This window comes from Lichenostomus cassidix, chromosome 25, assembly GCF_008360975.1.
Source record: "Lichenostomus cassidix isolate B80296 chromosome 25, HeHo_3.0, whole genome shotgun sequence".
NCBI classification, from domain to species: Eukaryota; Metazoa; Chordata; class Aves; order Passeriformes; family Meliphagidae; genus Lichenostomus; species Lichenostomus cassidix.
The window spans coordinates 3,262,986-3,286,992 of NC_139505.1; the positions used below are offsets into that span (position 1 = coordinate 3,262,986).

At 47.1% G+C, this 24,007-nt stretch overlaps 2 protein-coding genes across 3 annotated transcripts; one reads left to right on the plus strand and one right to left on the minus strand.

Annotated features, from left to right (window-relative positions):
- Positions 1-3,661: 3,661 nt before the first annotated feature.
- Positions 3,662-13,198, minus strand: LOC146427359 (SLAM family member 9-like). 2 transcript variants are annotated; one of them, XM_085082410.1, is made up of 9 exons: positions 13,045-13,198; positions 10,890-11,183; positions 10,546-10,812; positions 8,777-8,803; positions 7,158-7,256; positions 6,302-6,346; positions 5,364-5,416; positions 4,449-4,553; positions 3,662-3,782 (listed from the first exon to the last, which is right to left on the minus strand). In XM_085082410.1, the coding sequence occupies exons 1-9, from the start codon at positions 13,097-13,099 to the stop codon at positions 3,729-3,731; spliced, it is 999 nt and encodes a 332-aa protein (XP_084938536.1). In that variant the 5' UTR covers positions 13,100-13,198; the 3' UTR covers positions 3,662-3,728. The 2 variants fall into 2 exon arrangements, with proteins under 2 accessions (XP_084938536.1, XP_084938535.1); XM_085082409.1 differs by lacking the exon at positions 3,662-3,782 and having other exon boundaries at positions 4,364-4,553.
- Positions 13,199-18,262: 5,064 nt separating this feature from the next.
- Positions 18,263-22,431, plus strand: LOC146427360 (SLAM family member 7-like). The gene is made up of 4 exons (XM_085082232.1): positions 18,263-18,555; positions 20,580-20,873; positions 20,952-21,212; positions 22,229-22,431. The coding sequence occupies exons 1-4, from the start codon at positions 18,405-18,407 to the stop codon at positions 22,357-22,359; spliced, it is 837 nt and encodes a 278-aa protein (XP_084938358.1). The 5' UTR covers positions 18,263-18,404; the 3' UTR covers positions 22,360-22,431.
- The last annotated feature ends 1,576 nt before the right edge of the window (positions 22,432-24,007 follow it).

Genomic DNA, 24,007 nt, shown 5'->3' on the forward strand with positions numbered 1-24,007 from the left:
CCTTTCTCCATCCCGTGGAATTATTTCTCCGTCCCAAGAAGTCCTTTCTCCACCCCATGGAATTTTTCCCATCCCACAGAATTATTTCTCCATCCCATGAAATTATTTCTCCACCCCATGGAGTTATTTTTCCACCCCATGGATTCGTTTCTCCATCCCACGGAGCAGGAAAAGCTCCAGCATTTCCCAAACCCTTTCAGGACAAAATCCCTGGAGCCACTGGGATTGTCCCAACCCCAAATCCAAGCAGAAACTGAACCCCAAATCCTTTTGGGAAAATCCCTGGAGCCACCAGGATTTTTCCAACCCCAAATCCCTTCAGGAAAATCCCTGGAGCCACCAGGATTTTCCCAACCCCAAATCCAAGGAGGAACTGAACCCCAAACCCTTCAGGAAAATTCCCGGAGCCACCAGGATTTTTCCAACCCCAAATCCAGGGAGAAACTGAACCCCAAATCCTTTTGGGAAAATCCCTGGAGCCACCAGGATTGTCCCAACCCCAAATCCCTTTGGGAAAATCCCCAGAGCCACCAGGATTGTCCCAACCCCAAATCCAGGGAGAAACTGAATCCCAAATCCCTTCAGGAAAATCCCCAAAGCCACCAGGACTTTTCCAACCCCAAATCCAAGCAGAAACTGAATCCCAAATCCCTTCGGGAAAAACCCCTGGAGCCACTGGGATTGTCCCAACCCCAAATCCCTTTGAGAAAATCTTTGGAGCCACCAGGATTTTTCCAACCCCAAATCCAAGGAGAAACTGAACCCCAAATCCTTCAGGATTAAATCCCTGGAGCCACCAGGATTGTTCCAACCCCAAATCCCAGGAGAAACTGAACCCCAAACCCTTCAGGATTAAATCCCTGATGTTTCCCAAACCCCAATCCAGGGCAAGGATTGGATTTCCAAGGACAAATTCTCAGCAAATCCCTCTAAAAAAAACCCAAAATCACTTTTAATAGATCTGAGGTATTAAAAAACCACAAAAGGGGACAGTGTGGGGAAAATACAAATTATTCCATAAAAAGCCTGTTTTCATCCCAAAAAAAAAAACCTATTTTCAGCCAGGAATGGAGCTGGGATGCGCCTGGAATTTTTATTCTGGGAACTTCAAAGGGAACTCCGCTTGCATCCCTGAATTATTCAGACAAAGGAGGAGAATTCCCGGGAGCTGCTGGGAGGCGTCGGAAAATCGAGGTTAATTTGTGATTTTTTGGGATTTTTCATCATTTCTGGGTGGATTTGGGGAGAAGGGAATGTGGGGAATGTGTGTTGTGTGCTGAGCGGGGTGAGTGTCCCGAGGGAATCCCGAAATCTGTCCTGGGGATTCCTGCTGGGATTTCTCAATTCCATTTGGGATTTCCTTTGGGATTCCTGCTGGGATTCTTGCTGGGATTCCTGAATTCCATTTGGGATTCCGTTTGGGATTCCTGAATTCCATTTGGGATTCTGTTTGGGATTCCTGAATTCCATTTGGGGTTCCATTTGGGATTCCTGAATTCTATTTGGGGTTCCTGCTGAGATTCCCACTGGGAATTCCCAAATTCCCGCTGAGATTCCTTCTAGGATTCCCAAATTCCTGCAGGGGTTCCTGCCGAGATTCCTGCTGGAATTCCTTGTAGGATTCCCAGTTTCCTACTGGGGTTTCTGCCCGAATTCCCAGATTCCTGCTGGGAATTCACCCAACTCCAGCAGCTCCACACCAATCCTTCACCCCAAAATCAAAACCCAACTCTCAAACCCATCAAATTCCCATTTCATGACTCATTTTCCCTCAAACTCATCCCAAATCCCAAATCCCCAAATCCCAAAATCTCAAATCTCAAATTCCGAATCTCAAATTCCAAATCCCGAATTCCCAAATCTCAAATCCCAAATCTCAAATTCTGAATCCCAAATCTCAAATTCCAAATCTTAAATCCCAAAATACAAATCCCAGATCCCCAGATCTCAAATCCCAAATCTCAAATTCCAAATTCTAAATCCCAAATCCTAAATCTCAAATCCCAAATCCCAATCCCAAATCTCAAATCCCAAATCCTAAATCCTGAATCCCAAATCCCCAAATCTCAAAATCTCAAATTCCGAATCTCAAATTCCAAATCCTAAATCCCAAATCTCAAATTCCAAATCCTAAATCTCAAATCCCAAATCTCAAATTCTGAATCCCAAATTCCAAATCCCAAATCCTAAATCCCAAATCCCCAAATCTCAAAATCTCAAATCCCAAATCTCAAATCCCAAATCCCAAATTCTGAATCCCAATTTCTCAAATCCCAAATCCTAAATTCCAAATCCCAAATCACAAATTCTGAATCCCAAATCCCAAATCCCAAATCCCAAATCCCACAACTCGAATTCCCAAATGCCAAATATCCAAATTCCGAATCCCAAATTCCCAAATCCCAAATCCCAGTCCTGCTGGGTTCGCTGAGCTTTTTTTGGGTAGAAAAAAAAGCTTTTTTTTTTTGCTTTTTTTTTCTGCAGATTTTGGCAGGTTGGGGAGGTGGGGGGAGGGGAAGAGAAGCCAAAACCCCAAAACCACAATTTTTGACACGATGGGGGAAGGGTTTGGCTCTTCCGGCTTCGACCTCCGCCGGTTATTTTTGGTTCTTTTTTGCAGCCGAAGCGAGGAACCGAAAAGTTTTGTTACTTTCGAAATGCAGCAGAACAGAAAAAGAATAATTTACAAAAAATCGGGAGAGAAATCTGTAAATAAATGAATTTTCCACATCAAATCCTTGGAGTTGTTTTTGGTTCTTGTTTGCAGCCGAAGTGAGGAGCTGAAAGTTTTTGTAATTTTCAAAATACAGCAGAACAGAGAAATAATAATTCACAAAAAATCTGGAGAGAAATCCTTAAAAAAATGAGTTTTCTACATCAAATCCTTGGAGTTGTTTTTGGTTCTTGTTTGCAGCCGAAGTGAGGAATTGAAAAGTTTCGTAATTTTCGAAATGCAGAGGAACAGAAAAAGAATAATTTACAAGAAAAGAGAATTGTTTCCAAAAAAAATTGGCAAAGAAATCTGTAAATAAAGGAATTTTCTGCATTAAATCCTTGGAGTTGTTTTTCATTTTTGTTTTCAGCCGAAGTGAGGAAATAAAAATTTTTATGACTTTCAAAATGCAGCAGAACAGAAAAAGAATAATTTACAAAAAATCGGGAGAGAAATCCTTAAAAAAAAAGAATTTTCCACATCAAATGCTCTGAATTGTTTTTGGTTCTTGTTTTCAGCCAAAGCAAGGAATTGAAAATTTTTATAACTTTTGAAATGCAGCAGAACAGAAAAAGAATAATTTACAAGAAAAGAGGATGGTTTCCAAAAAAAATTGGGAGAGAAATCCTTAAAAAAATGAATTTTCCACATGAAATCGGTGGAGTTGTTTTTGATTCTTCTTTGCAGCCGAAGTGAGGAAATAAAAAGTTTTGTAATTTTCAAAATACAGCAGAACAGAAAAAGAATAATTTACAAAACAAACAAACAAACAAAATCCCTGAGATCATTCCTTAATCAATAAACTGCTTTTGAGCATCAAATTCCTGGAGGTATTTCTGGTTCTTCTCTTTAACCGAAGCTAGGAGCCGAAAATTCAGAAATTTGGTAACTTTCAGGTCCTTTAAACCAGGTAGAGATCCTTTAAACCAATTCGGGGTCTTTTTGAACTCCAGAGCCTATAAACCAGTTCCAGACCCCATAAACCAGTTCAGGACCCTAAATGGGTTCCAGGATCCTAAACGAGCTCCAGGACACTCGATTGGACGTTTTCTGTCCTCCCGTCATCCACCTGCAGAAAAAGGGGAAACGAGTTGGTTTGGGATTTGGGGAGATGGTTCTGTCTTCGGAGGGAGTTTGGGGTTGAGGTTGGGTTGGGGTTGGGGTTGAGTTTGGATTTGGGTTTGGGGTTGGGGTTGGGGTCAGGGTCAGGTTTGGGTTTGAGGTCAGGTTTGAGTTTGGGATTGGGGTCAGTTTTGGGGTTGGGGTTGGATTTGAGTTTGGGGTTGAGGTCGGGTTTGAGGTCAGGTTTGGGGTTGGGGTCAGTTTTGGGGTCAGGTTTGGGTTTGGGGTCAGGTTTGGGTTTGGGGTCAGGTTTGGGGTTAGTTTTGGGGTTGGGGTCAGTTTTGGGGTTGGGGTCAGTTTGGGGTCAGGTTTGGGGTCAGTTTTGGGGTCCGTTTCATGGTCAGGTTTGGATTTGGGTTTGGGGTCAGTTTTGGGGTCGGGGTCAGTTTTGGGGTCAGGTTTGGGGTCAGTTTTGGGGTTGGGGTCAGGTTTGGGGTTGGGGTCAGGTTTGGGGTTGGGGTCAGTTTGGGGTCAGTTTTGGTTTCAGTTTTGTGTTTGGTGTCAGTTTGGGGTCAGGATTGGGTTTGGGGTCAGTCTGGGGTCAGGTTTGGGGTCAGTTTAGGGTCAGTTTCGGGGCTCTGTCCCTCTCCCCACCCCATGGGGTTTCGCTCACCCCTGCCGGACGCTTGACCAGCGAATAGATGGTTTTGGAGGAATCCTCGTCCGGAGGCTGCGCTGGTTTGGCTGCAGCTCCATTTGGGATTCCGTTTGGGATGCACTGGGGAGAAGGATGGAGGGAGTGGTTTAGGGTTTGGGGTTGGGAAAGAGATCCCAAACCCAGATATCCTAAATCCAGATATCCCAAATCCAGAGATCCTAAATCCAGAGATCCCAAACCCAGAGATCCCAAATCTGAAGATCCTTCCTTTATGGAAAAGAGATCCCAAATCCAGATATCCTAAATCCAAATATCCCAAATCCATGATGGAAGAGATTCCAAATCCAGAGATCCCAAATCCAGATATCCTAAATCCAAATACCCCAAATCCAGAGATCCCAAATCCAAAGATGCCAAATCTGAAGATCCTTCCATTAAGGAGGAAAAGAGATCCCAAATCCAGAGATCCCAAATCCAAATATCTCTCCATGATGGAAAAGAAATCCCAAACTCAGAGATCCCAAATCCAAAGTTCCCCCCGTGATCGAAAAGAGATCCTAAATCCAGAGATCCTAAATCCAGAGATCCCAAATCCAAAGATCCCAAATCCAAATAGCTCGCCATGATTGAAAAGAGATCCCAAATCCAGGGATCCCAAATCCAGAGATCCTAAATCCAAAAATCCCAAATACAAAGATCCCAAATCCAGGGATCCCAAATCCAGAGATCCTAAATCCAGATATCCCAAATCCAGATATCCCAAATCCAAAAATCCCAAATCTGTGATGGAAAAGATCCCAAATCCAGATATCCTAAATCCAGAAATCCCAAATCCATGATGGAAAAGAGACCCCACAGTGTCCCCAAAGTGTCCCCAAAGTGTCCCCAACCCCACAAACACCCCACAGAGGACAGAAATCCCAAATTTACCTGCGGGGAAGGTCCCACCTGGGCATACACCGTTGTGTACTCAGATGGAGGCTCTGGAAAGGGAAAAAATCGGGAAAAAATCAGGAATTTGGGGGATTTTGGGATGAAGGGAATCCCCTGGAGGAAATCCTAACCTCAGGAGCTCAAGATTAGGGAAAACTGTGACCCCAAAACCCCTCGGAGTGGGAATTTCTCCTCATCCTGGGATTGGGATGAACTTCCAGCACCAAGGACAGGGAAAATCCGATTTTTTTGGGTTTAAATCCCAAATTCCTGCTGGTTTGGGAGAAAATCCGATTTTTTATTTGAGTTGAAATCCCAAATTTCTGGTTGTTTTGGGAGAAAAGCCAATTTTTTAAATTTGGGTTTAAATCCCGAATTCCTGGCTGCTTTGGGAGAAAATCCAATTTATTTTTTGGGTTTAAATCCCAAATTCCTGGCTCCTTTGGGAGAAAATAAAAAATTTTTGGGGGTTTAAATCCCAAATTCCTGGCTGCTTTGGGAGAAAATAAAAATTTTGGGGGGTTTAAATCCCAAATTCCTGGCTGCTTTGGGAGAAAATCTGCTTTTTTTGGGTTTAAATCCCAAATTCCTGCTACTTTGGGAGAAAATCCCATTTTTTGGGTTTAAATCCCAAATTCCTGGCTGCTTTGGGAGAAAATCTGCTTTTTTTGGGTTTAAATCCCAAATTCCTGCTGCTTTGGGATAAAATCCACTTTTTGGGGTTTAAAGCCCAAATTTCTGGCTGCTTTGGGAGAAAATCCGATTTTTTTGGTTTAAATCCCAAATTCCTGGCTGCTTTTGCAGGATAAAATCAAATTTTTTTCTCCTTCCTCATTGCTCACAGAACGATGGGGGAAAAGAGGATTTAAACCCTTTAAAATCCCATTTTTTGGGGTTGAATTTTCAGTTTTTCCCCCAAAATTTTCTCTTCCCACCTGTGTATGTGGAACCGGATTTGGAGAAGTGGAATTTCTGCCAGCCTGGGGGAGAAACGGCGCTGAGTCAGCAGAACCCCAAATCAACCCCAAATTTGCCCCAAATTCAACCCCAAATCAGCCCCAAATTCACCCCAAATCAGCCCAAATTCAACCCCAAATTTGACCCAAATTGGCCCCAAATCAGCCCAAATTCAACCCCAAATCAGCACCCAATCAACCCTGAATCAGAACCCTAAATCCACCCCAAATCAACCCCAAACTGTCCCCAAATCAGGACCAAAGTCACCCCCAATCAGCCCTAAATTGATCCCAAATTGGCCCCAAATCACCAGAACCCGAAATCTGCCCCCAATCTGCCCCAAATTTGCCCCAAATCCACCCTAAATTTGACCTGAATTGGCCCCAAATGAGCAGAACACAAAATCAGCCCCAAATCAGCAGAACCCCAAATCCACCCCAAAATTCACCCCAAATCCACCCCAAATGACCAGAACCCCAAATGACCAGAACCCCAAATCAGCAGAACCCCAAATCCACCCCAAATTGGCCCTAAATCCACCCCAAATCCACCCGAAATGACCAGAACCCGAAATCAGCAGAACCCCAAATCAGCAGAACCCCAAATCCACCCAAATCCACCCAAATCGGCCCCAAATTCACCCCAAATCCACCCCAAATCAACAGAACCCCAAATCAGCCCCAAATCTGCCCCAAACCAGCCCCAAATCAGCCCCAAATTAACCCCAAATTCATCCCAAATCAGCCCTAAATTGGCCCAAGATCAGCCCCAAATCAGCAGAACCCCAAATCCACCCAAATTCACCCCAAATCGGCCCCACGGGAATTCTCTCACCTTTGGATTTCCAGAAGAACAAGAGGAAAAGGATCAGAAGCACCGCGACCCCAATCCCAACCACGACCCAAATCCCGACCCGGCTGCCGGAAAGGGATTCTGGAAAAGGGAAAAAATCCGTTGGAAAAATCCCAAATAAATCAAATTCTTCCTGGTATTGGGGAAGAGGGAAACTGATCCCAAATCCCTCCCTGATCCCAAATTCCAGGGGGAAGAGGTGGAGCTGGACGAGGACGAGCAGAAGCGGGAGAATCCCAAAAATCCCAAAATCCCCAAAATCTCAGAATCCCAAAACCCCAAAATCCTAGAGTCCCAAAATCCCCAGAATCCCATAATCCCAAAATCCCAGAATCCCAAAACCCCAAAATCCTAGAATCCCAAAATCCCAGAATCCCAGAATCCCAAAATCCCCAGAATCCCATAATCCCAAAACCCCAGAATCCCAAAATCCTAGAATCCCAAAATCCCAGAATCCCAAAATCCCAGAATCCCAGAATCCCAGAATCCCATAATCCCATAATCCCAAAATCCCCAAAACCCCAGAATCCCAAAATCCCAGAATCCCATAATCCCAAAACCCCAAAATGCCAGAATTGTTGGGTTGGAAAGATGTTGATGGATTTATGGGATATTTTTATGGATCTACGGGCTATTTCTATGGATCTATGGGATATTTCTATGGATATTTCTATGGATCAATAGGATATTTTTATGGATTTATGGGATATTTCTATGGATCAATAGGATATGTTTTGATTTATGGGATATTTCTATGGATCAATAGGATATTTTTGGATCTATGGGATATTTCTATAGATCTATGGGATATTTTTACGGATTTTTGGGATATTTTTTATGGATCGATAGGATATTTTCGGATTTATGGGATATTTCTATGGATCAATAGGGTATTTTTGGATTTATGGGATATTTCTATGGATCAATAGGATATTTTAATGGATTTATGGGATATTTCTATGGATCAATAGGATATTTTTATGGATCTATAGGATATTTCTATGGATCAATAGGATATTTTTATGGATCTATAGGATATTTCTATGGATCAATAGGATGCAATGACCACAGATGGATTTTGCTTCTCCCACCCCAAACTTTGAGAAAACCCTAAATCCCCCAGAGGGTGCTGAGGATGACCATTCCCAGAGATGACCATTCCCAGAGATGACCATTCCCTAAGGTGACCATTCCCAGAGATGACCATTCCCAGAGGTGACCATTCCCAAGGGTGACCATTCCCAGAGGTGACCATCCCCAAAGGTGACCATTCCCAAAGATGACCATTCCCAAGGGTGACCATTCCCAAGGGTGACCATTCCCAAGGGTGACCATTCCCAAAGGTGACCATTCTCAAAGGTGACCATTCCCAAAGGTGACCATTCCCAGAACTGACCATTCCCACAGCTGACCATTCCCAAAGCTGACCATTCCCAGAGAAGCTGAACATTCCCAGGAAAGGTTTTTGGAAGTTCAAGATCCCAAATCCCCTCCCCGGCCCGACATGGAAAAGCTGCTCTGGACACTCAGGGACACTCGGGGACACCTGGGGACACCTGGGGACACTCGGACATGGACAGGGACATGGACAGGCAGCTCACCGGAGCTGGGAAGGTGCGTGGAGTTGTCTGGCGAGGGGAGAGAAGGGGGAGATGGGTCAGTGGTGCCCTCGGGTACTGGGGGAAAGGTGGAGATAGACAATCCCAAATCCCAGATTCCAAACCCCAAACCCCAAACTCCAAATCCCAAATCCCAAATCCTAAATCCCAAACTTTCTGTGGCTCTAAGGGCATTGGGATCTGATAATTCCAAATCCCAAAACCCCAAATCCCTAACTTTCTGTGGCTCTCAGGGCATTGGGATTAGACCATCCCAAATCCCAAACACTAAATCCCAAACCCCAAATCTCAAACCCCACATCCCAAATCCCTAACTTTCTGTGGCTCTCAGGGCATTGGGATCAGATCATCCCAAACCCCAAATCCCTAACTTTCTGTAGGTCTTATGGGCAGTGGGATCAGCCTGTCCCAAACTCCAAATCCCAAATCCCAAACCCCAAATCCCAAATTTTCTGTGGCTCTCAGGGCATTGGGATCAGATTATCCCAAACCCCAAATCCCAAACTTTCTGTAGGTCTTATGGGCAGTGGGATCAGCCTGTCCCAAACCCCAAATCCCAAACCCCAAATCCCAAACCCCAAATGCCAAATTTACTGTGGCTCTCAGGGCATTGGGATCAGATCATTCCAAACCCCAAATGCCAATCTTTCTGTGGCTCTTATGGGCAGTGGGATCAGCCTGTCCCAAACCCCAAATCCCAAACCCCAAATCCCAAACCCCAAATGCCAAATTTACTGTGGCTCTCAGGGCATTGGGATCAGATCATTCCAAACCCCAAATGCCAATCTTTCTGTGGCTCTTATGGGCAGTGGGATCAGCCTGTCCCAAACCCCAAATCCCAAACCCCAAATCCCAAACCCCAAATGCCAAATTTACTGTGGCTCTCAGGGCATTGGGATCAGATCATTCCAAACCCCAAATGCCAATCTTTCCGTGGATCTTATGGGCAGTGGGATCAGCCTGTCCCAAACCCCAAATCCCAAACCCCAAATCCCAAACCCCAAATCCCAAACCCCAAATCCCAAATCCCAAACCCCAAATCCCAAACTTTCTGTGGCTCTCAGGGCATTGGGATCAGATCATCCCAAACCCCAAATCCCAACCTTTCCATAGCTCTCCTCGGATTGGATCAGCTCATACCAGTCCTGAATTCCCACCTTTCCCCTGTCTCTCCTGGGATCAGGATCACCCCAAATCCCAAACCCCAAATCCCAAACCCCAAATCCCAAACCCCAAATCCCAAACCCCAAACCCCAAATGCCAAATTTACTGTGGCTCTCAGGGCAGTGGGATCAGATCATTCCAAACCCCAAATCCCAACCTTTCCATGGCTCTCCTCAGATTGGATCAGCTCATCCCAGTCCTGAATTCCCACCTTTCCCATGTCTCTCCTGGGATCAGGATCACCCCAAATCCCAAAACCCAAATCCCAACCTTCCCATGTCTCTCCTGGCATTGGGATCACCCCATCCCAAACCCCAAATCCCAATATTCAGGTGTCTCTCCTGGGATCAGGATCAACCCATCCCTACCCCAAACTCCAAATCCCAAACCCCAACATTCCCATGTCTCTCCTGGCATCAGGATCAACCCATCACAAACCCCAAACCCCAAACCCCAAATCCCAAACCCCAAACCCCAAATCCCAAACCCCAAATCCCAAACCCCAAATCCCAAATCCCAACATTTCCCATGTCTCTCCTGCCATCAGGATGACCCCATCCCACTCCACACCTTCCCCTGACTCTCACTTGCGCAGAGTCGCTCCGGGGAGGTGACAATGACACTCCTGGAGCTCACGGCGTTCCGCGCTGTGCACGTCAGCGGCTCCAGCTCGTCCTGGGATGATTTCTCCACCCACACCCTGGGTCCCTCAGCCCACGGCTGGTTCCCCAAATTCCAGGTGTAGGTGACATTTCCCGGACCGGCACCAGGAGAGGAGCAGAGCAGGGAGAAGCTGCAGCTCCCAGCAGAGCAGTTCCGCGACTCGCAGGTCACCGTGGGCTCTGCCAGCTCTCCTGGGGAGCCAGAAAACGTCAGGAAACTCTTTTTTTAGGGCAAAAACCCCAAAAAACCCACACAAAATGGTACCTACTGTACACCTGGAGGGTGAAGGTGGATTTTTTCCCTCCAACCTTCACGCTGTAGATCCCAGCGTCCTCCATGCTCAGCTGGGAGATGGTGAGTGTGTGGCCATTGTTGGAGACAGTAAATCGAGTCTTGTATTTTTCTTCTGAAAACAAGGTTTGAGGAGGATCCCCGAATTTCACAGTCACTATGGGATCGTTCTTAAAGTTCCAGAATGCCGTATCTCCAGTTGGGTTTTTGATCTGGAAGGTGATGGATCCACCCACGGCCCCGACCAGCTCTTCGGCATCGCCGTCGGACACTGGGGAGAGAATGTGAAATGAGAGTGGGATGAAGGTGGGATGAAGGTGGGATGGAAGTGGAATGGAGGTGGGATCAAGGTGGAATGAATGCAGGATGAAGGTAAAATGAAGGTGGAATGAAGGTGAGATGAAGGTGGAATGAAGATGGGATGGAGGTGGATTGGAAGTGGAGCACGGTTGGGATGAAGGTGAAATGAAGGTGGGATGAAGGCTGAATGAAGGTTGAATGAAGGTGGAATGGAGGTGGAATGAGGCTATAATTAGGTTGGAATGAGGTTGGGATGAAGGTGGAATGAAGGTGAGATCAAGGTGGAAGGAATGCAGGATGAAGGTAAAATAAAGGTGGAATGAAGGTGAGATGAAGGTGAGAAGAAGATGGGATGGAGGTGGATTGGAAGTGAAATGAGGTTGGGATGAAGCTGGGATAAAGGTGGGATGAAGGTGGAATGAAGGTAAGATGAAGGTGATATTAAGGTGGAATGAAGGTGGGATGAAGATGGAAGGAAGGTGGGATGAAGGTGCGATGGAGGTGGGATGGAGGTGGATTGGAAGTGGAATGGAGGTGGAATGAGGTTGGAATTAGGTTGGAATGAGGTTGGGATGAAGGTGGCATGAAGGTAAAATGGAGGTGAGGTTAAGGTTGAATGAAGATGGAATGGAGGTGGAATGAGGTTGAAATGAAGATGGAAGGAAGGTGGGATGAAGGTGGAATGAGGTTGGGATGAAGGTGGAATGAAGATGGGATGAGGTTGGGATGAAGGTGGAATGAGGTTGGGATGAAGGTAGGATGAAGGTAAGATGAAGGTAAGATGGAGGTAAGATGTAGGTGAGATGAAGCTGGAATGGAGGACATCCAGAAGGAGGACATCCTTCGGATTCATCCCAGAACAAACTCCCAAATCCCTCTGGATCCATCCCATCCCATCCCATCCCACCCCATCCCACCCCACCCCACCCCACCCCACACGCAGGTCACGAACTCAAGGAGGAAGAAACCCTTTTCGTTATTTCTGCAACTTCCCGTTTCAAAAACTCTGCGCCACTCGGTCTAGACCAGGAACCGAGCTTTCCTTCCCGGTTTTTCTCCAACTGGGAACCTCAGCCCTGAGGCCAAACTCAGAATTTCTGCCTCCCTCAGCCTGATGGGGACGTGGAAAACGGAATTTTTCCGAGACCGCGGGAGGGAAAAAGCTGGTGGGGGAGATAAACTCGCGGGGTTTGCTGATTAATCCAACCGCTGAACGGTGACCGAGTGGCTCGTGTGATAAAACCCCCGGGAGGAGGCGGGAAATGACTTCCCGAATTTCCCCTTTGGGCTGAGATGAGGCAGAAACGGTCAAAATGAGACCTCTGAAAATTCGGAGAGAACGTGGAGGGGAGATGAACGCAGAGCAGAACATCCGGTGAGGGTGGGGAGAGAATGAGGTTGTAAATCCTTATCAGTCCTTATCAGATTGATTGTTATCCGTCCTTATCAACCGGTTGCCATGGCAACCTGAGGCATCTTTCGCCCTCATTGCCAAATCCCTGGGAGGTTGAAAAATTCTCCACCCCATTCTCCTGGAGGACCCTAAAACCACCCTGAGACCTCCATGAGGACCCTAAAATCACCCCAAGATCCTCATGAGGACCCTAAAACCACCCCAAGAACCCTAAAACCACCCCAAGATCCTCACTAGGACCCAAAACCACCCTGAGATCCTCATGACGACCCTAAAACCACTTCGAGATCCCCATGAGGACCTTAAAACCACCCCAAGAACCCTAAAACCACCCTGAGATCCTCACAAGGACCCTAAAACCACCCCGAGATCCCCATGGGCTCCTCGATTCCTCCGCCGAAGGACAAGGAGAACTTACTGGTTCGGTGGAGGAGGATGAGGAGGGTGAGAACCTGGAACTGGAATGCTTCCATCTCCCTCCAGAGCTCCGAGAGGATTTGGGGGGCACCAAGCGCCCCGAAGTTCTCCCAGCGAGCAGGAACGACAGAGCCTGGGCGGTCTTTTCTCTCCACCGAGGTCACATGGTGAGAGATGTGTGACAGGAAGGAACGATGTGTCAAGAGCGGAACAAATTCACAGCTGCAGAGGAACCTGGAGGTGCAAAACTCCGCTTGTATGTTGGTGGTTTTGGTCAGTTTTTCCAGAAAAGGGGTTTGGGGTGGGTGGAGCGTGAGGGACGTCACGGCCACGGGGGGAAAATGACTCAGGTGGTCCTCGGTGACCACCTGAGGAGAGAATTGTCCTGGAAATTATGACGGGAAAAATATCCCAGGAATTGGTGATCATGGCATGAGGGACATCACGGCTACCTGGGGACAAAATGACTCAGGTGGTCCTTGGTGACCCTTGGTGACCCTTGGTGGCCACCTGAGGAGAGAATTACCCTGGAAAATATGATGGGAAAAATATCCCAGGAATTGGTGATCATGGCGTGAGGGACATCACGGCTACCTGGGGACAAAATGACTCAGGTGGTCCTTGGTGACCCTTGGTGACCCTTGGTGGCCACCTGAGGAGAGAATTACCCTGGAAAATATGATGGGAAAAATATCCCAGGAATTGGTGATCATGGCGTGAGGGACATCACGGCTACCTGGGGACAAAATGACTCAGGTGGTCCTTGGTGACCCTTGGTGACCCTTGGTGGCCACCTGAGGAGAGAATTACCCTGGAAAATATGATGGGAAAAATATCCCAGGAATTGGTGATCATGGCGTGAGGGACATCACGGCTACCTGGGGACAAAATGACTCAGGTGGCCCTTGGTGACCCTTGGTGACCACCTGAGGAGAGAATTATCCTGGAAATTATTACAGGAAAAATATCCCAGGAATTGGTGATCATGGATTGGTGACTCCAGAACATCCCTGAGGTTGGAAAAAACATGGAATGGTTTGGGTGGGAAGAGACCTTAAATCCAACCCTTTTCCATGGACATTTCCCATCATCCCAGGTTGCTCCAAGTTCTGTCCACGAGAGAAAAATGACTCAGGTGGTCCTTGGTGATCACCTGAGGAGAGAATTGTCCTGGAAATTATGATGGGAAAAATATCACAGGAATTGGTGATCATGGCGTGAGGGACATCACGGCTACATGGGGACAAAATGACTCGGGTGGTCCTTGGTGACCCTTGGTGACCCTTGGTGACCCTTGGTGACCACTTGAGGAGAGAATTATCCTGGAAATTATGATGGGAAAAATATCCCAGGAATTGGTGATCATGGCATGAGGGACATCACGGCTACATGGGGACAAAATGACTCAGGTGGCCCTTGGTGACCCTTGGTGACCACCTGAGGAGAGAATTGTCCTGGAAATTACTATGGGAAAAATATCCCAGGAGTTGGTGATCATGGATTGGTGACTCCAGAACATCCTTGAGGTTGGAAAAACCATGGAATGGTTTGGTTGGGAAGAGACCTTAAATCCCACCTTTTTCCGTGGATAAGGACATTTCCCACCATCCCAGGTTGCTCCAAGTTCTGTCCAACCCGGCCCTGGACATTCTCTGGACATTCCATCCCAGCCAGGAATTCCCAATTCCCAAAATTCCCAATTCCCAAAATCCCACGCACCCAAAAGCCATTCCCACTTTTCCCGTCTCTCCAGCCCCATGGAAATTACCTCCTTTCGTTCTTCCTGCAGCTCCTTCAGGTCCTGGAAGGTCACGGTGAGGTCACCACAAAACCATCTCTTCTCCAGGCTGAAAAATCCCAATTTTCCATTTTTTCCTCGCTCCAGAGCTTCTCCATCCCTCGGATCATCCTGATCCAACTCTGGAATTTCTCCAGCAGCTCCAAGTCCATCCTGTGCAGAATCCTCTCTGTTCCCCAGAGATGCTCCTGGGATTTGTTAATATTCGATTTTTGGGCCGCGGCGCAAAAAATATTTGTTAATATTTGATTTTTTGGGGTTCTTGTCCCAGCTGCCATCCTCACCTGGAGTTTTCCAGAAAAAACCAGAATTTTCCAGCTCCGATTTCCATCATTTCGGTGGGATTGTCCTCCTTGACTTCTCCTTCCAGCCACCTAAAGCTGCTCCTCCCCAGCCCAGCTTGGGGTGAAAAACCACAAACACTCTCCTCTTCCTCCCACATTATTTTTATTTTTATATTTTAACAGAAGCACCGGAATTGGCGAGAAGTCACAGAAATTTCCTGTCGATGCGTATTTCTTACACCTTAACTGTCCCACAAGCTCCACCTTCTCCGAGAACAACCAATCCCTCAACCCCTGGTGGCTGGACGATCCCAAATCTCCCGGATTTTTGCCCATTTTTGCTCCTTGTCCCCTCGGTGACCCCAAAAGCCACCCCAGTCTGCGGGGCGAAAATTGGGAAAGCGGCACTTCCCGAATCCGGGTTATTTTGGGAAGGTCACGCGCCGACGCCTCGTGGGGAAATTTTGGGGGGAAATTTTGGTTTTCAATCTGGGCCAGCTGGATTAAAAACATTTTAAAATGTTTTGATTTAATTAAATTTAGTTATTTAAAACTTCTGCCCCGGTTGAGGGACTGGGAGCTGCTGGTGCAGACTGGGTTGGGCTGAAGGGACTTTAATGACCTCCCAGTTCCAATCCCACATCCAGGGACATTCCCACCATCCCAGGTGGCTCCAAGCTGGAATTAGACACTTCCAGGGATGGAGAATCCATGGAATTACCTGGATAGGATCCAGGATTGATCCCAAAAATCCAGAATTTACCCCTAAAATCCCATTGAACCAACCCAGGGAATCCTGGAATGGTTTGGGATGGAAAGGAACCTTAAAGAACCTTAAAGATCCACATCCAGGGACATTCCCACCATCCCAGGTGGCTCCAAGCTGGAATTGGACACTTCCAGGGGTGGAGAATCCATGGAATCACCTGGGCCAGGAGCTCCTCACCTTGCCAGGGAGGAATTTCTTCCCAATATCCCAGCTGGATGGAGAAATAATTCCATGGGATGGAGAAAGGAATCCATGGGGTGGAAAAAGGAATCTCTAGGATGGAGAAAGGAATCTATGGGATGGAGAAAGGACTCCATGGGGTGGAGAAACGATTCTGTGGGGTGGAGAAATGACTCCATGGGATGGAGAAGTAATTCCATGGGATGGAGAAATGAATCCAAGAATGGAGAAATGACTCCATGGGGTGGAGAAAGGAATCCATGGGGTGGAAAAATAATTCCATGGGATGGAAAAAGGAATCTCTAGGTCAGAGAAATAAATCCATGGGATGGAAAAAGGAATCTCTAGGTCAGAGAAATAAATCCATGGGATGGAGAAATGACTCCATGGGATGGAGAAATGACTCCATGGGGTGGAGAAATGGCTCCATGGGGTGGAGGAACCAGACCATCTCCAGGGGTGATTTTCACCGTTCCTCCCCCAGTTCCAGCCCCTCGCGCCCCTCGCGACACTTCCTGCGGCAGAAGGGGAAGGAAGAGGTGGCGCAGGAGGAGCAGAGAAGGGTGGAGCCCAGGATGGGGCTGAGCGGCTTTGGGATCTTCTGCCTCACCCTGCTCTGCTCGGGGGGCGGTGAGTGGGGCTGGGGGCTGGGGGAGGAGGAGGAGGAGGAGGAGGAGGAGGAAGAGGCAGATGAAGAGGAGGAGGAGCAGAGGAGAGGAAGACAGGAGGAGGAGGAGGAGAAAGAAAGGAAGAGGAAGAAGAAGAGGACCAGAAGGAGGAGCAGGAGGAGGAGAGGAGGAGGAGGATGAGGAGGAGAGGAGGAGGAGAGGAGGAGGAAGAAAGGAGGAGGAGGAAGAGAAGGAAGAAGAGCAGGAGGAGGAGGATAAGGAGGAGGAGGAAGAGGAAGACAGGAGGAGGAGAAAGAAAGGAAGAGGAAGAAGAAGAGGACCAGAAGGAGGAGCAGGAGGAGAGGAGGAGGATGAGGAGGAGAGGAGCAGGAGGAGGAGAAGGAAGAGCAGGAGGAGGAGGAGAGGAGGAGGAGAGGAGGAGGAAGAAAGGAGGAGGAGGAAGAGAAGGAAGAGCAGGAGGAGGAGGAGGAGGAGGAGAGGAAGAGGAGGAGGAGGAGGAGGAGGATGAGGAAGGTGCTCCATCCCACCTCCATCCCACCTCCATCCCACCCCCATCCCACCTTCTCTCCCCAGCGAGCGCCGAAGACCCCACAGAGCTGGTCGGGGCCGTGGGTGGCTCTGTCACCTTCCGGATCCAAAACCCAGATGGATATCCAGCGTTATGGAGCTTTGGGAAAGAACCCATCGTGTCTGCGACATTTGAGGATCCACCTGTAACCTCGTTTTATGAGAAGAAATACAAGAGGCGTGTCTCCATCTCCGAGGATGGGATGGCACTCACCCTGTCCCAGCTGAGCATGGAGGACGCTGGGATCTACTCTGTGTTGATCAACCGGGCAGTATCCACCTTCATCCTCAAGGTGTTCAGTAGGTATCTTTTGGAGTGGGTTTTGGGGTTGTTTTATGGGAAAAAGGATTTTTCTGACATCTCTCTGTGTCCCCAGGGGAGCTTCATTTCAGCTTCATCCCATCTTAATTCCAACTTCGTTCCACCTTCATTCCACCTTCATTCCAACTCTCATTCCAACTTCAACTCAACTTCATTCCAACTTTATTCCAACTTCATCCCAACTCTCATCCCAACTTCATCCCAACATCATCTCAACTCTCATTCCAACTCCATTCCAACTTCAACCCAACTTCATTCCACCTTCATCCCAACATCATCCCAACTCTCATTCCAACCTCATTCCAACTTCATTCCAACTTCATTCCAACTTCATCCCAATTTCATCCCAACTCTCATTCCAACCTCATCCCGTCTTCATCCCATCTTCATTCCACCTTCATCCCAACTTCATTCCAACTTCCTTCATCCCAACTCTCATCCCAACTTCATCCCAACTTCATCCCAACTTCATCCACCTTCATCCCAACTTCACCCCAACTTCATTCCAACTTTATCCACCTTCATCCCAACTTCATCCCAACTTTATCCACCTTCATCCCAACTTCATCCCAACTTCATTCAACCTTCATCCCAATTTCATCCCAACTTCATCCTACCCCAATCCCACCTTCATCCCACCCTCATCCCACCTTCTCTCCACAGTGAGTGCCAAAGACACCACCGAGCTGGTCGGGGCCGTGGGTGGCTCTGTCACCTTCCAGATCCGGATCCAAAACCCAGATGGAAATCCAGCATTATGGAGTTTTGGGAAAGTCCCCATTGCAATTGTCCAGTTTGGAGATCCTCCTCTAATGATGTTTCATGAGAAGAAATATGAGAGTCGAGTCTCCATCTCCGAGGATGGGATGGTGCTCACCCTGTCCCAGCTGAGCGTGGAGGACACTGGGATCTACTCTGTCACCACCAATCGGACAACATCCATCTTCATCCTCAAGGTGTTCAGTAGGTGCTTTTAGAGTTGTTTTGGGGTTTTGTTATGCTAAAAAGGATTTTTCTGACATCCCTCTGTGTCCCCAAGGGAGCTTCATTCCAGTTTCATCCCATCTTCATTCCACCTTCATTCCAACCTCATCCCAATTTCATCCCACCTTAATTCCAACTTCATTCCAACTCTCATTCCAACTTCATCCCAACCTCATCCCATCTTCACTCCAACTTCATTCCAACTTCATCCCAACTCCATCCCAACTCCATCCCAACTCCATCCCAATTCTCATTCCAACTTCATCCCAACTTCATTCCACCTTCATTCCAACTTAATTCCAACTTCATTCCACCTTCATTCCAACTTCATCCCAATTTCATCCCACCTTAATTCCAACTTCATTCCACCTTCATTCCAACCTCATGTCAACCTCATCCCAACTCTCATCCCACCTTAATTCCACCTTCATTTCAACTACATCCCAACTTCATCCCAACTTCATTCTACCCTAATCCCACCCTCATCCCACCTTCTCTCCCCACCTTCTCTCCCCAGCGAGCGCCGAAGACCCCACAGAGCTGGTCGGGGCCGTGGGTGGCTCTGTCACCTTCCGGATCCAAAACCCAGACGGATATCCAGCGTTATGGAGTTTTGGGAAAGTCCCCATCCTGATTGTCAAGTTTGGAGATCCTCCTCTAATGATGTTCCATGAGAAGAAATATGAGAGTCGAGTCTCCATCTCTGAGGATGGGATGGTGCTCACCCTGTCCCAGCTGAGCATGGAGGATGCTGGGATCTACTCTGTCACCACCAATCGGACAACATCCATCTTCATCCTCAAGGTGTTCGGTAGGTGCTTTTAGAGATGTTTTGGGGGGTTTTTTACACTAAAAACGGTTTTTCTGACATCCTTCCTTGTCCCCAGGGGAGCTTCATTCCAGTTTCATCCCATCTTCATTCCACCTTCATTCCAACTTCATCCCACCTTCCTTCTAGCTTCATTCCACCTTCATTCCAACTCTCATTCCAACTTCAACTCAACTTCATTCCAACTTCATCCCAACTTCATCCCAACCTCATTCCACCTTCATTCCACCTTCATCCCAACTTCATTCCAACTTCATCCCACCTTAATTCCACCTTCATTCCACCTTCATTCCAACCTCATCTCAACCTCATCCCAACTTCATCCCACCTTCTCTCCCCACCTTCTCTCCCCAGTGTCCGACGAAGACCCCACAGAGGTGACCGGGGCCGTGGGTGGCTCTGTCACCTTCCGGATCCAAAACCCGATCGGAAATGTGGCGATCTGGAGCTTTGGGAGTAATCCCATCTTGACTGTGAAATTCGAGGATCCTCCTGTACCCTTGTTTTATGAGAAGAAATACGAGAGTCGAGTCTCCATCTCCGAGGATGGGATGGCGCTCACCCTGTCCCAGCTGAGCATGGAGGACGCTGGGATCTACTCTGTATTGATCAATCGGGCAGTATCCACCTTCATCCTCAAGGTGTTCAGTAGGTATCTTTTGGAGTGGTTTTTGGGGGTGTTTTATGGTAAAAAGGATTTTTCTGACATCCCTCTGTGTCCCCAGGGGAGCTTCATTTCAGCTTCATCCCATCTTCGTTCCACCTTCATCCCATCTTCATCCCAACTTCATCCCAACTTCATCCCAACTTCATCCCAACTTCATCCCAACTTCATCCCAACTTCATCCCAACTTCATCCCAACTTCATCCCAATCTCATTCCAGCTTCATTCCAACTCTCATCCCAGCTTCAGTCAACTTTCATTCAACCTTCATTCCAACTTCATCCATCTTCATTCCAACTTCATCCCACCTTCATTCCAACCTCATCCCAACTTCATTCCAACTTCATCCCATCCTCATCCCAACCTCATCCAATCCTTCATCCCAACCTCATCCCATCCTTCATTCCACCTTCATTCAACCTTCATCCCACCTTCATTCAACCTTCATCCCACCTTCATCTCAACTTCATCCCACCTTCACCCCAGCCTCGTTTCACTTTCTCTCCCCAGCGTCCAAAGGTGATGCCGAAGAAGTCATCGGGGCCGTGGGTGGCTCTGTCACCTTCCTGATCCAAAACCCCTGTGGAAGAGCAGCATTTTGGAGCTTCAGGAACGATCCCATCGTGACCGTGCTCTTTGGACATCCTCCTCGAGCCTTGTTTTCAGACGAAAAATACGCGAGGCGTTTCTCCATCCCCGGCTATGGCAATGCCCTCACCATCTCCCAGCTGAGCGTGGAGGACGCTGGGGACTACTCCGTGTCGATGAGCGAGACAAAATCCACCTTCACCCTCCAGGTGTACAGTAGGTACCTTTTAGTGTGGGTTTTGTGGGGTTTTTTACCCCAAAACCAGACTTTTCTGACTCTTTCTGGCTCCCCAGGAGAGCTGGCAGAGCCCACGGTGACCTGCGAGTCGCAGAACTGCTCTGCTGGGAGCTGCAGCTTCTCCCTGCTCTGCTCCTCTGCCGGCATTGGGGTCGGGAATGTCACCTACACCTGGAATTTGGGGAACCAGCCGTGGGCTGAGGGACCCAGGGTGAGGGTGGAGAAATCATCCACACCACTGACGTGCACAGCGCGGAACGCCGTGAGCTCCAGGAATGTCATTGTCACCTCCCCGGAGGGACTCTGCGCAGTGGAAGGTGAGATTTGGGGTTTGGGGTTTGGGGTTTGGGGTGATCCTGATGGCAGGAGAGACATGGGAAGGTTGGGGTTTGGGATTGGGGGTTTGGGATTTGAGATTTGGGATTTGTGATGGGTTGATCCTGATTCCAGGAGACACATGGAAATGTTGGGGTTTGGGATCTGGGGTTTGGGATTTGGGATTTGGTGTTTGGGATTTGGGATGAGCTGATCCTGATGGCAGGAGGGACACAGGAAGATTGGGATTTGGGATTTGGGATTTGGAATTTGGGATTTGGGATGGGTTGATCTCAATGCCAGGAGAGACATGGAAAGGTCGGGATTTGGGGTTTGGGGTTTGGGATAAGGTGATCCTGATGGCAGGAGAGACATGGGAATGTCGGGATTTGGGATTTAGGATTTGGGATTTGGGATTTGGGGTTTGGGGTTTGGGATGAGCTAATCCTTCTCCCAAAACAGCCACAGGAACATGATTTGGGATTTGGGGTTTGGGGTTTGGGATTTGGGATTTGGGATTTGGGATTTGGGGTTTGGGGTTTGGGGTTTGGGATGAGCTAATCCTTCTCCCAAAAAAGCCACAGGAACATTGGGATTTGGGATTTGGGATTTGGGATTTGGGATTTGGGGTTTGGAATTTGGGATTTGGGGTTTGGGTTGAGCTGATCCTTCTCCCAAAACAGCCACAGGATCGTTGGGATTTGGGATTTGGGACTTGGGGTTTGGGATTTGGGATGAGCTGATCCTTCTCCCAAAACAACCACAGGAACATTGGGATTTGGGATTTGGGGTTTGGGATGAGCTGATCCTTCTCCCAAAACAACCACGGGAACATTGGGATTTGGGGTTTGGGATTTGGGGTTTGGGATTTGGGGTTTGGGATTTGGGGTTTGGGATTTGGGATGAGCTAATCCTTCTCCCAAAACAACCACAGGAACACTGGGATTGGGATGGGTTAATCCCCGAGAAGAACCAGGTTTTTTTTGGGATCTAATCCATGGATTTTCCCGTTTTCCAGCCCCTCCTGCCGGCAGCCTGCTCAGGGTGACAGTTGTGGCTTTGGCCGAAGCCGCGGCGATTTCCTCGATTTTCCTCTTTTTCCACTGCAGAGCCCAACGAGAAGCTCGGATGGACAATTCCAGGGGTTGATCCAACCAAAATCCCGAAAATCCCGAAAATAAAAAAATCCCAAAAAGCAAAAAAAATCCCCAAAAGCCCAGAAAGCCCAAAAATCAAAAAAAATATCCCCAAAATAAAAAAATCCCAAAGAACCCAAAAATAAAAAACCAAAAAAAATTTTAAAATCCCAAAAATCAAAAAAATCCCCAAAATAAAAAAAATCCCAAAAAGCAAAAAAATCCACAAAAGCCCAAAAAGCCCAAAAATCAAAAAAAATCCCCAAAATAAAAAAATCCCAAAAAACCCAAAAATAAAAAACCAAAAAAATTTTAAAATCCCAAAAATCAAAAAAATCCCCAAAATCCCCAAAATCCCAAAAAGCCCAAAAAGCCCAAAAAGCAAAAAAATCCCAAAAAGCCCAAAAAAAAAAAAAATCCAAAAATCCCAAAATTCCCAAAAATAAAAGAAATTTTTAAAAAATCCCCAAAATCCCCAAAATCAAAAAAAATCCCCAAAATCCTCAATATCCCAAAAATCAAAATCCCAATTTCAGGGATTCTGGAATTTTCAGCCGAAAATTTTTAGCCTGAATTCCTGTCTTTTCCTCCCAAATTTCCCAATAAATGCCTGAAAATTCCTTTATTTCTCCACACCAGCCATAATTCCCAATATTCCCAAACTCTTTCCCAATTTCAGGAATTCTGGAATTTTTAGCCGAACTAACCCTGAGCCACCAAATTCCTGAAAACCCTGAATTCCTGACTTTTCCCCCAAATTTCCCAAGAAATTCCTGGATATTCTTCCATTTCATCACTCTAGGAATAATTCCTGATATTCCCAAAATCTTCCCCAATTTCAGGGATTCTGGAATTTTTAGCCGAAAATTTTTAGCCGCAATTCCTGTCTTTTCCCCAAAATTTTCCAAGAAATTCCTGGAAATTCCTCCATTCTCCACTCTGGCCATAATTCCCAATATTCCCAAACTCTTCCCCAATTTCAGGGATTCTGGAATTTTCAGCCGAAAATTTTTAGCCGCAATTCCTGTCTTTTCCCCCAAATTTCCCAAGAAATCCCTGGAAATTCCTTTATTTCTCCACTCCGTCCATAATTCCTGATATTCCCAAATTCTCTCCCAATTCCCAAACTCTTTCCCAATTTCAGGGATTCTGGAATTCTTGGCCAAACTAATCCTGAGCCACCAAATTCCTGAAAACCCCAAATTCCTGGTTTTTCCCCCAAATTTCCCAAGAAATTCCTGGATATTCCTCCATTCCCCACTCCGGCCATAATTCCCGATATTCCCAAACTCTTCCCCAATTTCGGGGATTCTGGAATTTTTACCTGACCTAATCCTGAGCCACCAAATTCCTGAAAACCCTGAATTCCTGGATTTTCCCCCAAATTTCCCAAGAAATTCCTGGAAATTCCTGGAAATTCCTTTATTTCTCCACTCCCGCCCTAATTCCCGATATTCCCAAACTCTTTCCCAATTCCCAAACTCTTCCCCAATTTCAGGGATTCTGGAATTTTCAGCCGAAAATTTTTAGCCTGAATTTCTGGATTTTCCCCCAAATTTCCCAAGAAATTCCTGGAAATTCCTCCATTCCCCACTCCGGCCATAATTCCCAATATTCCCAAAATTCTTCCCCAATTTCAGGGATTCTGGAATTTTTACCTG

Bases quoted from the DNA above. Each gene is read 5' to 3' on its own strand.
- LOC146427360 (XM_085082232.1), top strand. From the start codon at position 18,405: ATGATGTTTCATGAGAAGAAATATGAGAGTCGAGTCTCCATCTCCGAG. The intron at 18,556-20,579 runs GTAGGTGCTTTT...TTCTCTCCCCAG, and splicing joins CTTCATCCTCAAGGTGTTCA to CGTCCAAAGGTGATGCCGAA. The intron at 20,874-20,951 runs GTAGGTACCTTT...CTGGCTCCCCAG, and splicing joins CTTCACCCTCCAGGTGTACA to GAGAGCTGGCAGAGCCCACG.
- LOC146427359 (XM_085082409.1), bottom strand. From the start codon at position 13,099: ATGGAAGCATTCCAGTTCCAGGTTCTCACCCTCCTCATCCTCCTCCAC. The intron at 8,804-10,545 runs GTGAGAGTCAGG...TCCCCTCGCCAG, and splicing joins CCCGGAGCGACTCTGCGCAA to ACAACTCCACGCACCTTCCC. The intron at 5,417-6,301 runs GTGGGAAGAGAA...TTCCCTTTCCAG, and splicing joins ATCCGGTTCCACATACACAG to AGCCTCCATCTGAGTACACA.